The sequence below is a fragment of the Phyllobates terribilis genome, unplaced genomic scaffold (assembly GCF_046119375.1).
Source record: "Phyllobates terribilis strain yellow unplaced genomic scaffold, ASM4611937v1 Scaffold_3__8_contigs__length_932513732, whole genome shotgun sequence".
Lineage (NCBI taxonomy): Eukaryota > Metazoa > Chordata > Amphibia > Anura > Dendrobatidae > Phyllobates > Phyllobates terribilis.
Window position 1 is genome coordinate 613,611,327 of NW_027362763.1, and position 13,680 is coordinate 613,625,006.

At 46.1% G+C, this 13,680-nt stretch overlaps 1 protein-coding gene across 6 annotated transcripts in view; it reads left to right on the plus strand.

Annotated features, from left to right (window-relative positions):
• The window catches only part of PHF10 (PHD finger protein 10), a 363,357-nt gene that overhangs the window by 82,541 nt on the left and 267,136 nt on the right, over positions 1-13,680 (plus strand). For 5 of the 6 annotated variants that reach the window (XM_073671484.1, XM_073671487.1, XM_073671489.1 and 2 more), the window contains one exon: positions 4,620-4,703. The exons of the other annotated variant lie outside the window; for it this stretch is intronic. In XM_073671484.1, coding sequence (XP_073527585.1) covers positions 4,620-4,703 — 84 coding nt within the window. The remainder of the gene's footprint in view (positions 1-4,619; positions 4,704-13,680) is intronic. 6 annotated transcript variants of the gene reach the window in all.

The window sequence follows — 13,680 nt, forward strand, 5'->3', positions numbered from 1 at the left end:
ACACTAATTACGGGTGGAAGAAAGACAATTCTGGCACCTAACCCGGAAATGGTTCTTTACAGTCAGAACAGTCAGACTGTGGAATGCCCTGCCACAAGAGGTAGTAATGGCAGATACTATAACAGCTTTCAAAATAGGGCTGGATGATTTCTTCGATACACATAACATTGTGGGTTACAGTTGAATTAGGCAAAATGTACAATTGGGGGATTAAGTTGGTAGACCCAGTTCTTTATTCAACCTACATTACTATCTTATGTTACTATGGAACAGTTTCCATATATTAAAATACTTGAAGAGGTTATGTTGCCTTATGCTGAAGAGGATATGCCCTTGAAATGAGTGTTCTCACAAGACAATGACCGTAAACAAGCAAAATCTTGGTTCCAGTTCAAAAAAGTTGAGGTTCTGGAGTGGCCAGCCCAATCCCCGGACCTTAATCCAATAGAACACTTATAGGGTGACATCGAAAATTCAGTTTCTGAGACCAAGCCAACAAGTGCCAAAAATTGTGGGATGTAGTCAAAGCATCCTGGGCTGGAAGTGGGAGTGGTGAATATTCATGGTCTTTAATAGCGGGCACACAGACCGCCGAGCGCAGCAGGAGCCGCACTGCAGGTACAGTGTACACGCTATTAGGAAGAATAAATGGTCACTGCTCCTCACACACACAGTTCTGGCATGGGAAGCAGTTACTTTTCCAGCACAGAGCGGGCCACAGCGCTGGAGGAGAGAGGAGGTGAGTATAGTTTTTTTTTTTTCTCTGCGCAGTGTGTCTGGGATCAGGGGGTGCCAAGCATACCTGGATGAGGGGGGCCATACCTACAGGGATGAAGGGTGCCATACATATTGGGATGAGGGATGAGATGGGCCATACATACAGGGATGAAGGGTGCCATACATACCAGGAGCTGCGCTGCAGGCACATTGTGCCAGCTATTAAGGAAAATGAATATTCACTGCTCCCCACGCCAATACGGTACATTTCTCCTTGTTTTGAATTAGAAAACGGTGTGCAATTTTCTGAATGCATGGAAATAAAAACTAGTATAAAAATGTTGTGCTTAACTCATGTTTTTGAACACACGAAGTTAGCGACCTTTGGCGAAATTTCTGGATGAACCTAAAATGCACGCTAACCATTTCACGTGAACTTAATGTGACTTTCACTAAACTTTTGAATGCACGTATCCAATTGTTCAATGCTTCAGTACTTTTTGCACAACTTGCTGTTCTTTAACAAGGAGCTTAATGGCAAAATTCACAACAGGTGTTTGATCCATGAATCGGCCAATAAATTTCGAGGTTCAGTTAGAATTGGTATTTAAACAGTGCTCCACGTCATGCTGTTCACATTTTGACATTGTGAGACGAGAGACAACGCCTAGCAATTGATCAACAGTACCTCTCCATTGCAAGGCTTTAGGCTATGTGCCCATAATGCAGAATTGAAGCAGAAAATTTCCGCAGCGTTTCTGCATGTCCTTGCCAGTTAAAACGCTTGTGTATTTTACATGCGTTTTTTAAGCGTTTTTACATGCCGATTTGACTTGCGTTTTTCAAATGCATTGTGACCTCATATCCGCATGCGCAAATGCACAAATAATGGACATGCTGCGGATTTTTCCGCAATGATAATCCACAGCGGAAATTTCCGCAGCATTTTCACAGCACTTGCGGATTATCATTGGGGACCATGGGGCACATATTACCAAGCGCTTGAAAAACGCATAGTGGGCACACAGCCTTAAGCAGGATGTTCTCAGACTGCAGTGGCCACTGAGCTTAGAGTGTCAGAAAGTCATCAGTAGGTAGTAGCAGAGATACTGAGAAACTGGAAGAGTCACAAAAAGGCAGAGAAGTGGACGTCCTTTGGCCACATCCCACACTGATTACCACTTCATTGCGAACAATGCCCTTCGGAAACAGATGATGAATGCCACACAAATCCAGGCACATTTAAGGGAGTTTAGGCACCCAAGTGTCACATCAGATCATTCAGAACAATTTACATCAGCATGGTATGCGTGCTAGATGACCTGACCACACCACCAGGCACAGGCGTCAGTCTTGTATGGGCCAGGACCAATGGCTTTCAGTGCTGTTCTCTGATAATTCGATTAAAATCATGGCCACCAACTATTTTGGAGACGTCAAGGAGTGCATCAGTCACTGTTGTCACCTCACAAGTGTTTTGTGATAGTGTTAGTGTGGGCAGGTTTGTCTAGTCAATACAGAACTGCCCTACAATTTCACTGGTAATGACAAGCCCCTACTACTTTGAATAACAACATTAATCCAGTCATTAGGCCTGTGTTGTTCATGCAGAAGCACAATTTCATCTTTATGGATGACAATGCTCCATCTCATCAAGGTTGCATCATTAGGGAGCTGTTGCTTGAAACTGGAGTACCTCAAATCTAGTGGCCTGCACTTTCTCCAGACCTGAATCCCATAGAAAACCTATGGGATCAGCTGAGGTGCCGTGTATAGGCTCATATCTGTGCCCCACAACCTCAATGATCTAATGGCCGTCCAGTGAGATGCCATCCCTCAGCATACAATATCTCGACTTGAGAGATCATTGTCAAGCTGTAATTGATATTCAAGGCCACTTGACAAGTTATTGAGACATTGACATTCTTTGTTGTGGTAAACCCACCACTGTTGGCTTTTGTTTCAATAAATTGAGATGAGGAAATCACCATTGCATGCTTATACTTAAATGGCCTATTTTCACAATAAAATATTGCTGTAGCATGAACTTTTTACGTTTTCCATAAATTTCACGTGAAAGGCAAATATTCCTAACCTTTTGTGAGTAGTGTATATATAATGTATGTACAAACAGACCAAAAGTTTGGACACACCTCATTTAAAGATTTTCTGTATTTTCTTGACTATGAAAATTGTACATTCACTCTGAAGGCATCAAAACTATGAATTAACACATGTGGAATTATATACTTAACAAAAAAGTGTGAAACAACTGAAAATATGTCTTATATTCTAGGTTCTTCAAAGTAGCCACCTTTTGCTTTGACTGCTTTGCACACTCTTGGCATTCTCTTGATGAGCTTCAAGAGGTAGTCACCGGAAATGGTTTTCACTTCACAGGTGTGCCCTGTCAGGTTTAATAAGTGGGATTTCTTGCCTTATAAATGGGGTTGGGACCATCAGTTGTGTTGTGCAGAATTCAGGTGGATATTCAGCTGATAGTCCTACTGAATAGACTGTTAGATGCTTTTTTTCTTGCCATAATACAAATTCTAAGTAAAGAAAAACGAGTGGCCATCATTACTTAAAGAAATGAAGGTCAGTCAGTCCGAAAAATTTGGCAAACTTTTTGAAAGTGTCCCCAAGTGCAGTTGCAAAAACCATCAAGCGCTACAAAGAAACTGGCTCACATGAGGACCGCCCCAGGAAAGGAAGACCAAGAGTCACCTCTGCTTCTGAGGATAAGTTTATCTGAGTCACCAGCCTCAGAAATCGCAGGATAACAGCAGCTCAGATTAGAGACCAGGTCAATGCCACACAGAGTTCTAGCAGCAGACACATCTCTACAACAACTGTTAAGAGGAGACTTTGTGCAGCAGGCCTTCATGCTAGGAAGCCACTGCTAAGGACAGGCAACAAGCAGAAGAGACTTGTTTGGGCTAAAGAACCCAAGGAATGGACATTAGACCAGTGGAAATCTGTGCTTTTGGTCTGATGAGTCCAAATTTGAGATCTTTGGTTCCAACCACCGTGTCTTTGTGCGACGCAGAAAAGGTGAACGGATGGACTCTACATGCCTGGTTCCCACCGTGAAGCATGGAGGAGGAGGTCTGATGGTGTGGGGGTGCTTTGCTGGTGACACTGTTGGGGATTTATTCAAAATTGAAGGCATACTGAACCAGCATGGCTACCACAGCATCTTGCAGCGGCATGCTATTCCATCAGGTTTGCGTTTAGTTGGACCATCATTTATTTTTCAACAGGACAATGACTCCAAACACACCTCCAGGCTGTGTAAGGGCTATTTGACCAAGAAGGAGAGTGATGGGGTGCTACGCCAGATGACCTGGCCTCCACAGTCACCAGACCTGAACCCAATCAAGATGGTTTGGGGTGAGCTGGACCGCAGAGTGAAGGCAAAAGGGCCAACAAGTGCTAAGCATCTCTGGGAACTCCTTCAAAATTGTTGGAAGACCATTTCCGGTGACTACCTCTTGAAGCTCATCAAGAGAATGCCAAGAGTGTGCAAAGCAGTCATCAAAGCAAAAGGTGGCTACTTTGAAGAACCTAGAATATAAGACATATTTTCAGTTGTTTCACACTTTTTTGTTATGTATATAATTCCACATGTGTTAATTCATGTTTTTGATGCCTTCAGTGTGAATGTACAATTCTCATAGTCTTGAAAATACAGAAAAATCTTTAAATGAGGTGTGTCCAAACTTTTGGTATGTATGTATGTATGTGAGTGTGTGTGTGTATGTATGTATGTGAGTGTGTATGTATATAGAGGCTTTTTATTTTGCGCTACACATGGTTCCTCTTGTTTTTTATATAATTGCATACTGTTCCTCACTATTGTTGAATCTGAAAATTGAAATTGTGACACATTTTCTTTAAAGATTTAGAACGAAGAGATCTATCACACAAGGAGAAACTTTATCTGAGGGAACTAAACGTCATTACAGAAACGCAATGTACATTAGGTAACTATTTATTTATGATGTCCTTTTGTCCATTCTGTTTTTGAAGTATAGATTTGTGTGTCCACACCTTCTTAGCTGCATTCAGTAGTTTGAATTAATTTTGGCGCATACAAAGCTAAGATCAGCAAAAAGCTACAGTGGTCCTCAAAGCTACAATGGCTTCAGGTTTCAATATTTTCAAGATACATGGGCCAATTCAGTCAGGTTGGTGTTGTACAGTTTAAATTTGTGGAGGAGTGACTTGTACAGTGTTTTTCTCTGAGGGTAGGGCCTGCTCATCTAGGAGAAGCCGCGCTCGGTACCAGCTACCCATCTCCTATCGGTGTTGGCTGGTGAGCTGGTCCTGAGACTGACTCCTTGTGAGTACTACTGCACTAGTGAAGCCTATGCTGTTTCATTCTGTGCTGCTTTTTCCATGTTGTGTATAACAAATACACTGCATTTATTTAAAACCTCATTCAGACTTCTGTTTTTCATGTACTTGTATCAGTGTTTATAATGGATGGAACATCTACCATTACAGTCTATGGAGCTGTTCATATGTCTGCCAGTGTCACTTTTTTTATCATCACAAATCAAAAGTACCCATACAAGTCTATTGGACCATGGAAATCACAGACCGCAAACTGATGGCATCAGTGTACAATTTGTGTTCTGTTTGTGATTAACCTTGCAATGGATAAAAGAAGTTTTGCAAATATTTTTTTCCCTCATACATGAAAATCCGACACTTAGACAGTTTTTTTTTTTGCATATGTGAAAAATTACTGACGTGTGAATGAGCATCATATGCATTTTAAGCTTCTCACCAGCTCACTAATTTTTTTTTGTTATTGTCCTAAAGCAGTTTCCATATCCAGCCTTGCCAATGACTTGTGTATGATCTTAGGCTATGTTCACACATTGCGTTTTTTTTATGCGTTTTTTTTTTAAATGCAAATTTGCAACTGCGTTTTACAGTACCAGCAAAGTCTTGAGATTCCAGAAATCTTATGCACACTTCTTGTTTTTTTTTTTCCAGGATTTTGTGCTTTGCATGTTTTTCTGCAAAATGAAGCATGTCACTGCTTTCAGCGTTTTTTCAGCGTTTTTTCACCCATTGGAAGTAATAGGTGGTGAATCAGTGCTGAAAAACACAGGTGTCAGGTTTTTCAGAATTTTTTCAGCGGTTTCTGTGCTGAAACCAGAATGAGATTTTTTTCACTGAACTTTATGTACATGTAAAGAGACGAAAGGACCGTGAAAAAAAATGCTCCAAAAACAAGCAAAAAAGAAAGCAAAATCCTGAACAAACCTTCTGGCAAGAGATCAGGTTTTGCTTCAGAAAGAGAACACAGCAAAAAGCAATGCGTTAACATAGCCTTAACGTCCTCTGCACCCCTCACCTTTAGATATAGGACAGAAATGAGCAGCAATGGAATTACACATTTAAAGGGGTTTTCCATTGCTAAATAATACCTTGAGATCTGCGCTCCAATGTCTTATTCCAGAGAAATCCACGTTTTTCCTATATATGTAAATGAGCTGTTAAGGTCTACGGGCAGAACACTCATTTGTAAGGGAGTCTGCCTCCAGAGCTTATTTGAAATGAAAGCGCCCCCCCCTAGCTCCTTAGTGGGGCACTGTTCCAGTGCTGTTGGGGGAGCTAGTCTGGGTAGTACTGTTATCTTGATGCAAGCTCCGCTTGTTTGTTTCCATGGATGATCTATTAGAACCCCCTCTACGTAGGCATGAATCTTTTCCATTCCTTTCATCGAATATGTTAAGATGTGGTGATGGAATTAAGAGGAACTCAATATTTAGACTCCTCTGTTCTAAACGCTTCAATATCATGTGCCTGCCGGAGACCCCTTCAATTCGCTCCAAAATATTGTTTTCAGCAGCAGAAGGGAAGCAAGGGAGACACAGAATCCATTACTAGTGGGTAGGCGGAGCCCCACAGGATAGTTACATAGTTAGTAAAGCCGAATAAAGACTTGCGTCCATCAAGTTCGACCTGTTAGTTCTGTAATTGCTAAAGTTGATCCAGAGGAGGGCAAAAACCCCAAATGATTTAGCCAATCTTCACCTGAGGAAAAATTACCTCCCGACTCTGAAACCAGCAGTCAGAATAAATCCCTTTATCAACCTACTATTTTATTTTTAAGTATATGCAGAAATCTGCCTGGTATCTAGAAAAGCATCCAGTCCCCGCTTGAACTGATTTAGTGAATCCGACATTACCGTCTCCTCACTCAGTGAATTCCATATTCTCACTGCTCTTACCGTAAAGAACACCTTCCTATGCTGGTGCTGGAACCTTTTCTCTTCCAGTCTTAGTGAATGCCCTCTTGTTACCGTAATATCCCTCCTTTTGAACAAATCCCGGGCAAGGTCTCTATACTGTCCCCTAACATATTTGTACACATTTATTATGTCCCCCCTCAACCTTCTCTTTTCCAGGCTGAATAGTCCTAGTTTTGCCAACCTCTCTGGGTATTGCAGTCCCTCCATTCCCCTTATTAATTTTGTTGCCCTCCTTTGTACCTTTTCAAGCTCATTTATATCCTTTCTATATATTGGGGCCCATAACTGAGCACAGTATTCCAAGTGTGGTCTGACCAGTGCTTTGTACAGTGGAAGAACAATGTTCTCATCCTTTGCAGCTATACCTCTTCTGATACATCCCATTACCCTGTTTGCCCTTACAGCAGCGGCCTGACTTTGGGCACTCCAATTTAGTTTGCTATCAATCAAGATGCCCAAGTCTTTCTCCATCTCTGAATTCCCCAATGGTTTCCCATTCAGTGAGTACTGGTGACTTCCATTTTTCCTTCCCATATGTATGACCTTACATTTCTCCTCGTTAAACCTCATTTGCCATTTAATGCTCCACCTACCCAGCTTATCCAAATCCCTCTGTAGGTCTTCACTATCCTCTTTTGTATTAATTGTTTTACATAACTTTGTGTCATCTGCAAATATTGATATTTTACTATTTATCCCGTTGACTATGTCGTTAATAAAGATATTAAATAACATTGGGCCTAGTACAGACCCCTGTGGTACGCCACTAGTGACGCTTACCCAATCTGAGTATATTCCATTTATAACCACCCTCTGCCTTCTATCCTTTAGCCAGTTAGCTACCCACTTGCAGACATTTTCCCCCAGCCCCATCATTCTCATTTTGTATACCAACCTATTATGTGGCACGCTATCGAACGCTTTTGAGAAGTCGAGATACACGACATCCACTGGTTCCCCCTGATCTACTCGAGAGCTAACCTCCTCGTAGAAGTCAATCAGGTTTGTTTGGCAGGAGCGATTCCTCTTGAATCCATGTTGGTTCGGGGTTACTAGATTATTGGATCAAGATGCTCCATGATTGCCTCATTAATAAAGCCTTCAAAAATTTTGCCCACAACGGACGTCAGACTCACCGGCCGATAGTTTCCGGTGTTACTTTTTGCTCCCTTTTTGAATATTGGCACTACATTCGCCTGTCGCCAATCAAGTGGTACAGACCCAGTCTCAACAGAGTCCTTAAATATAAGATATAACGGTCTGTCTATCACATTACTTAGTTCCCTTAGTACCCGTGGGTGTATGCCATCAGGTCCTGGTGATTTGTTTATTTTAATGTTACTGAGGCGTTTCTGTACCCCAGCTTGGGTTAGATTTGTCATACTTAGTGGAGGATTAAGTTTGTCACTTCTCATTTCGCCTGTTAGTTCTTTTTCCTTTGTGAAAGTTGACGAAAAAAATGTATTTAATAGATTAGCTTTATCCTCATCTTTCTCTATGATTTTGCCTTCATCACTTTTTATCGGTCCAATATTATTCGATTTAATCCTTTTACTATTTATATACGTAAAGAACAGTTTGGGATTTGATCTACTTTCCCTAGCAATACGTCTCTCTGTTTCCTCCTTTGCTATTTTTATTTGTTTTTTGCAGGTTCTCGTTTTTTCCTTGTAACACATTAGTGCCTCCTTGCTGTTTTCCTGTTTTAATCTCTTGAATGCCTCTTTTTTGCTATTTAACGCCCCTTTTACGTTCTTATTCAACCATATTGGTTTCCTCTTATTTCGGGCCCTTTTATTCCCATACGGTATATACCTCTCGCACTGAGTATTCAGAATTCTTTTGAAGGTTTCCCATTTACTATTCGTATTTCCTTGATTAAGAACTTTGTCCCAGTCTATAAGTTGAAGGTTTTCTTTCAGCTGATCAAACTTCGCCCTCCTAAAGTTTAATGTTTTAGTTGTTCCCTTATTGATAACCCTACTGAAGGGCATTTTGAAATTGATAATATTATGATCGCTATTACCTAGGTGCCCCCCTATCTGTACCTCAGTTATTCTATCAGGCCTATTAGTCAATATTAAGTCCAACACTGCCTTCCCTCTCGTTGGTTCCTGCACTAGTTGGGAGAGATAATTATCCTTGATATTTGTCAAGAACCTTTTTCCTTTCTGCGATCTACAGGTTTCTGTTTCCCAGTCAATATCCGGGTAGTTGAAGTCCCCCATTACAATCACCTCATTATGTTTTGCTACTTTGTCTATTTGTCCTAATAGCAGTTTCTCATTCTCCTGTTATATTAGGTGGCTTATAGCAGACCCCCAGTAATATTTTATTATTATTTTTTGCCCCCTCTATCTCTACCCACATGGACTCGACCCCCTCTTCTCCCTCTCCTATATCTTCCCTTAGTCTGGGCTTTAGACGTGACCTTACATATAAGCAGACTCCTCCGCCCTTCCCCTGTTTCCGGTCCCTTCTAAATAAACTATAATCTGTTAAATTTACCGCCCAGTCGTAGCTATCGTCTAGCCAAGTCTCTGTTATACCTACGATGTCATACCTCTCCTCCGATATAAGCGCCCGCAGCTCATCCGCCTTATTGGTCAGGCTTCTTGCGTTGGTCAGCATGCAAGATAAAACTTTGGGGTTATTTAGCATCCTATTCTTCTCTAACGATCTAACTGTACTATCCCCACCCCCCTCTCCACCCTCATTATATTCACTTCTCCCCTTCCCCCTTGCTTGCCTCACATCCCACCTATTTCCTTGGTTCCCCCCCCCCCGTCTCTAGTTTAAAAACTCCTCCAACCTATTAGCCATCTTCTTCCCCAGCACCGCTGCACCCTCCCCATTGAGGTGCAGCCCGTCCCTACGGTAGAGCCTGTAGCCGACAGCGAAGTCGGCCCAGTTCTCCATGAACCCAAACCCTTCTGCCTTGCACCAACTCTTTAGCCACTTATTCACCTCTCTAACCTCCCGTTGGCGCTCCTGTGTGGCTCGCGGGATTGGTAGTATTTCTGAGAAAACTACCTTGGAGGTCCTTGCCCTAAGCTTCCTACCTAGATCCCTGAAATCATTTTTAAGGACCCTCCATCTACCACTCACTTTGTCATTGGTGCCAATGTGGACCATGACCGCTGGGTCTTCGCCAGCCCCACCCAGTAACCTGTCAACCCGATCCGCGATGTGCCGGACTCGAGCGCCAGGGAGGCAGCACACCGTTCGGCGATCCCGGTCTTTGTGACAGATTGCCCTGTCTGTCCCCCTAATAATAGTCACCCACTACCAGGACCTGTCTAGCCTGCCATACACTTTCCCCCTCCCCCTCATTACTGGAGCATACACTCCCCCGGCGGTCAGAGGATCTGATAGTTCACCTCAGATTAGAAAAAGTGACGACCGGCCCCTCCAGCTTAGGCTCCTCCTACTCAATGTCCTTCAGTCTAAAATTTGAGGTCGCAGAGGATAGTCGCTGCCTTTGCAGCTCCTCAGAAGAATTTTTTATTTTACTCCGGAGACCTGGACCCCCCGTGGTCTAGAGGTCTCAGGGGGTCTCGGCACTGCTGGGACCCCTGACCCACCCCTGGCAGATCTGCGTACCCCCTAAGGAGGTCCCCGCAAAAGCCTGCTGGCCCCGGGGGATACAGGGCGCTCCCTGGCAGAGACGCACACCGCTTGGGTGGGGTCCCTGCGCGCTCCGCCGTGGGGGGGAGCAAAGGGCCACGGCGCCACACATCCCTGGGGGTCTCTGTGGCGCTCAGCTGGGTAAGTGCTCTCTGTGGTCTGAGTGCTTCAGCCGCTGTTACTGTTTCAAGTGGTGACTGCTTTTTTTGTCCCTGCAGGAGGATATCTCCGCTGCTGGCGTTCGTGTTATTCTCCGCTGGCAGGGGAGCAGGGACGGAGGGGCGCGGGCTCCGTTAGTAGCGGCAGCAGGGGGCGTGGCTTCGCACCTCTCTGCTGCCTGTCATCATAGCTCAGACAGGAAGTGCCAGGAAAGCGCGCGCTGGAGCTGACCCAGCCCCCTCTTCTTCTTCCGGCCATTACCTCGTGCTACCTCCTGCTCCCCGCTCTCTACACCAGACACCGAGCACTGTGGCTTAATTAAGAGCAGTCACCCTGGCCAGCTGGTGAGTCACTTCTGTCTTTTAAGGCAGAAGATCCCTCTTTTCACACTATTGCAGCGCAGAGCACCTTACTGCTGGCCTGTTAAGGCAGACAGGGTGTTCTATATACAGCGCTGCTACTTCCCCGCTGAGGAGGCTCTGGGACTCGCACACCGCTATCCTTCTAAGGCAAAGGTGTATTGCGTGGTCAGCAGCATTAACCCCTTCTGAGGGGTCTGGCCTCATCAGGGCAGTTAACCCTTTCTGGACCCTAGTCTGTTAGGTTAACTTTTGCTCTGCAGGCAGCTGGGGTAGCTCTTCTCCCTTTAAGGAGGAGCTTTAACCCTTCAGTGCTTGGGGTTTTTTTTATTTTGTGTAGGAACAGGCTGTGGTACCAGAATCACAAATCCTCGGCTCCTGTACCCATTGTAAGGGGTTATTACCGCCTTATCCGCGACGCTCGCAACTGTGTGGGGGCATGTTGGATCAGGGACCAGGGGGCGCGGACCTCTCTCCCGGCCCGCTTCAGGATCGGTCACGCGTATCTGATACGCCGGGGTCTTCGGCGTCAGGTTCGACACTGGTCGGGGTCTCGGTGATGTTAAAGTGGAGGCGCTCACTCGCTCCATTGACAGTCTGTCTGACCTCCTGGGTCATTGGGTATCAGCTAAGTCCCAACCGACGTCACGAGGCAAGAAGCGCCACAGGCCTGTGGTGGCGCTGTCTCCTCCGCACAGTGCGTCGGAGGCTTCGGAATCACCGACAGACTCTTCTGGTGAGAGCTCTGATTCTGATGAAGAGGATCGGCAGGGTCGCTGTGCTTCGCTTTCGGACCGCGTGGACGCCTTTATTGCAGCTATGCGGGAAGCGTTACAGCTGTCTGAAGAGGTGACGAGGCGCCCTGGCAAGTCGGCCTGGCTGTATCAGGAGTCGCGTCGGGCTCGCTCGACGCTGCCGGCGCATGATTAACTTAACGAGGCGGTGGAGAAGGAACGCCTATGTCCGGATAAACGCTTCCAGGGGATGCGGTTTTTTGATGCCCTGTATCCCTGCTCCACGGAGACGATCGCTAATTGGGTCCCCTCTCCGGAAGTGGACGTGCCATTGTCTCAGCTGAGCAAATCCTCTTTGCTTCCTGTTAAAGGGAAGGCGAGTCTACAGGAACCGCTGGACAGAAGGACAGAGTTAGCGGCGAAGTCCATCTACGAGGCCGCGGGTCATGGATTCCGAGCGGCCTTGGGGGCCATGTGGGCTAGTGAGGCTTCTCTGCGGTGGTTGGATCAGCTGCGGACGGCGTGGCAAGATGGGACTCCGCTGTCTCAGGTGGAAAGGCTTTTCCAGCTGTTGGAAGAGGCGGCCCGATATGGCAGGGACGCAGTGCTGGATACTACTTCGGTTCTGTCCAGGGCTCAATCCTTGGCCGTCACAGTCAGGAGAGCACTGTGGCTTAAACAGTGGACTGGAGACGCAGTATCCAAACAAGGTCTGCGGAGTCTGGCGTACAAGGGCGGTCAGCTTTTTGGTTCGGACCTCACGGAGCTGATGGCCAAGGCCAAGGATTGGGCTTTGCCGCAGCGGAAATCAGCGGCTTCTACGTCTGGCAAGTCAAGTGCCGGTAGTGGTCGTCGGTCATTTCGGCCAGGGGACGGTTCGGTCAGCCCTCTTGGAGATCGGGTCGTCCCTCATCTTCCGGAAAAAAGACCACCCAGAAATCCCGTACTCCCTGGAAGCAACATTTCCGTCAGGACAAACGGGAGGTTGACAAAAAGCCCGCTAAGGCGGACTGATGCCAGGAACCCTCTCGAGGGCTCTCGGGTGGGAGGTTGTCTGCTACAATTCGGGTCGATTTGGGCGTCCCACGTATCGGACGCCTGGGTGACGCGGGTTATGTCGGCAGGCTATTTCATAGTTTCATTCTCGACCCCCGGACAGTTTTCATCAGTCACGCATCTCGTCCGAGCCCAAGCTGGCTGCCGCACTGCTGCGGGAGGTCGACTCTCTTCTGCAGCAGGGCGTGGTGGTTCCGGTTCTGCCGGAGGACCGGGGAAGGGGGTTTTACTCCAACCTTTTTGTGGTCTCCAAAAAGGAGGACAAGGTTCGCCCCATTCTGGACCTCAAAGAATTGAATGTTCATGTCCGGACATGGAAATTCCGTATGGAGTCTCTTCGCTCTGTCGTGGCGGCCCTGTCGCAGTACGATTTCTTGGTGTCTATCGACATCCGCGACGCCTATTTGCATGTCCCTATCGGCAGGGCTCACCAGTGCTTCCTGCGTTTCGCCATAGGTCAGGCCCATTACCAGTTTGTGGCCCTACCATTCGGGTTGGCCTCGGCGCCCAGGGTTTTTACAAAGATTCTGGCGCCGCTCATGGCGCTCCTTCGAAGGCAAGTAGTTACGATTCTCCCCTACCTGGACGACCTGTTAATTGTGTCGCCCACAGCGGAGGAGGCGGTGACAGCTCGCGATCTCTCCCTTCAGCACCTGGAGGACTTCGGGTGGCTGGTCAATTGGAAGAAGTCGTCATTGGAGCCGTCGCAGTCAATCCTGTTCTTGGGGATGCATTTCGACACGGTACGGGCAGTGG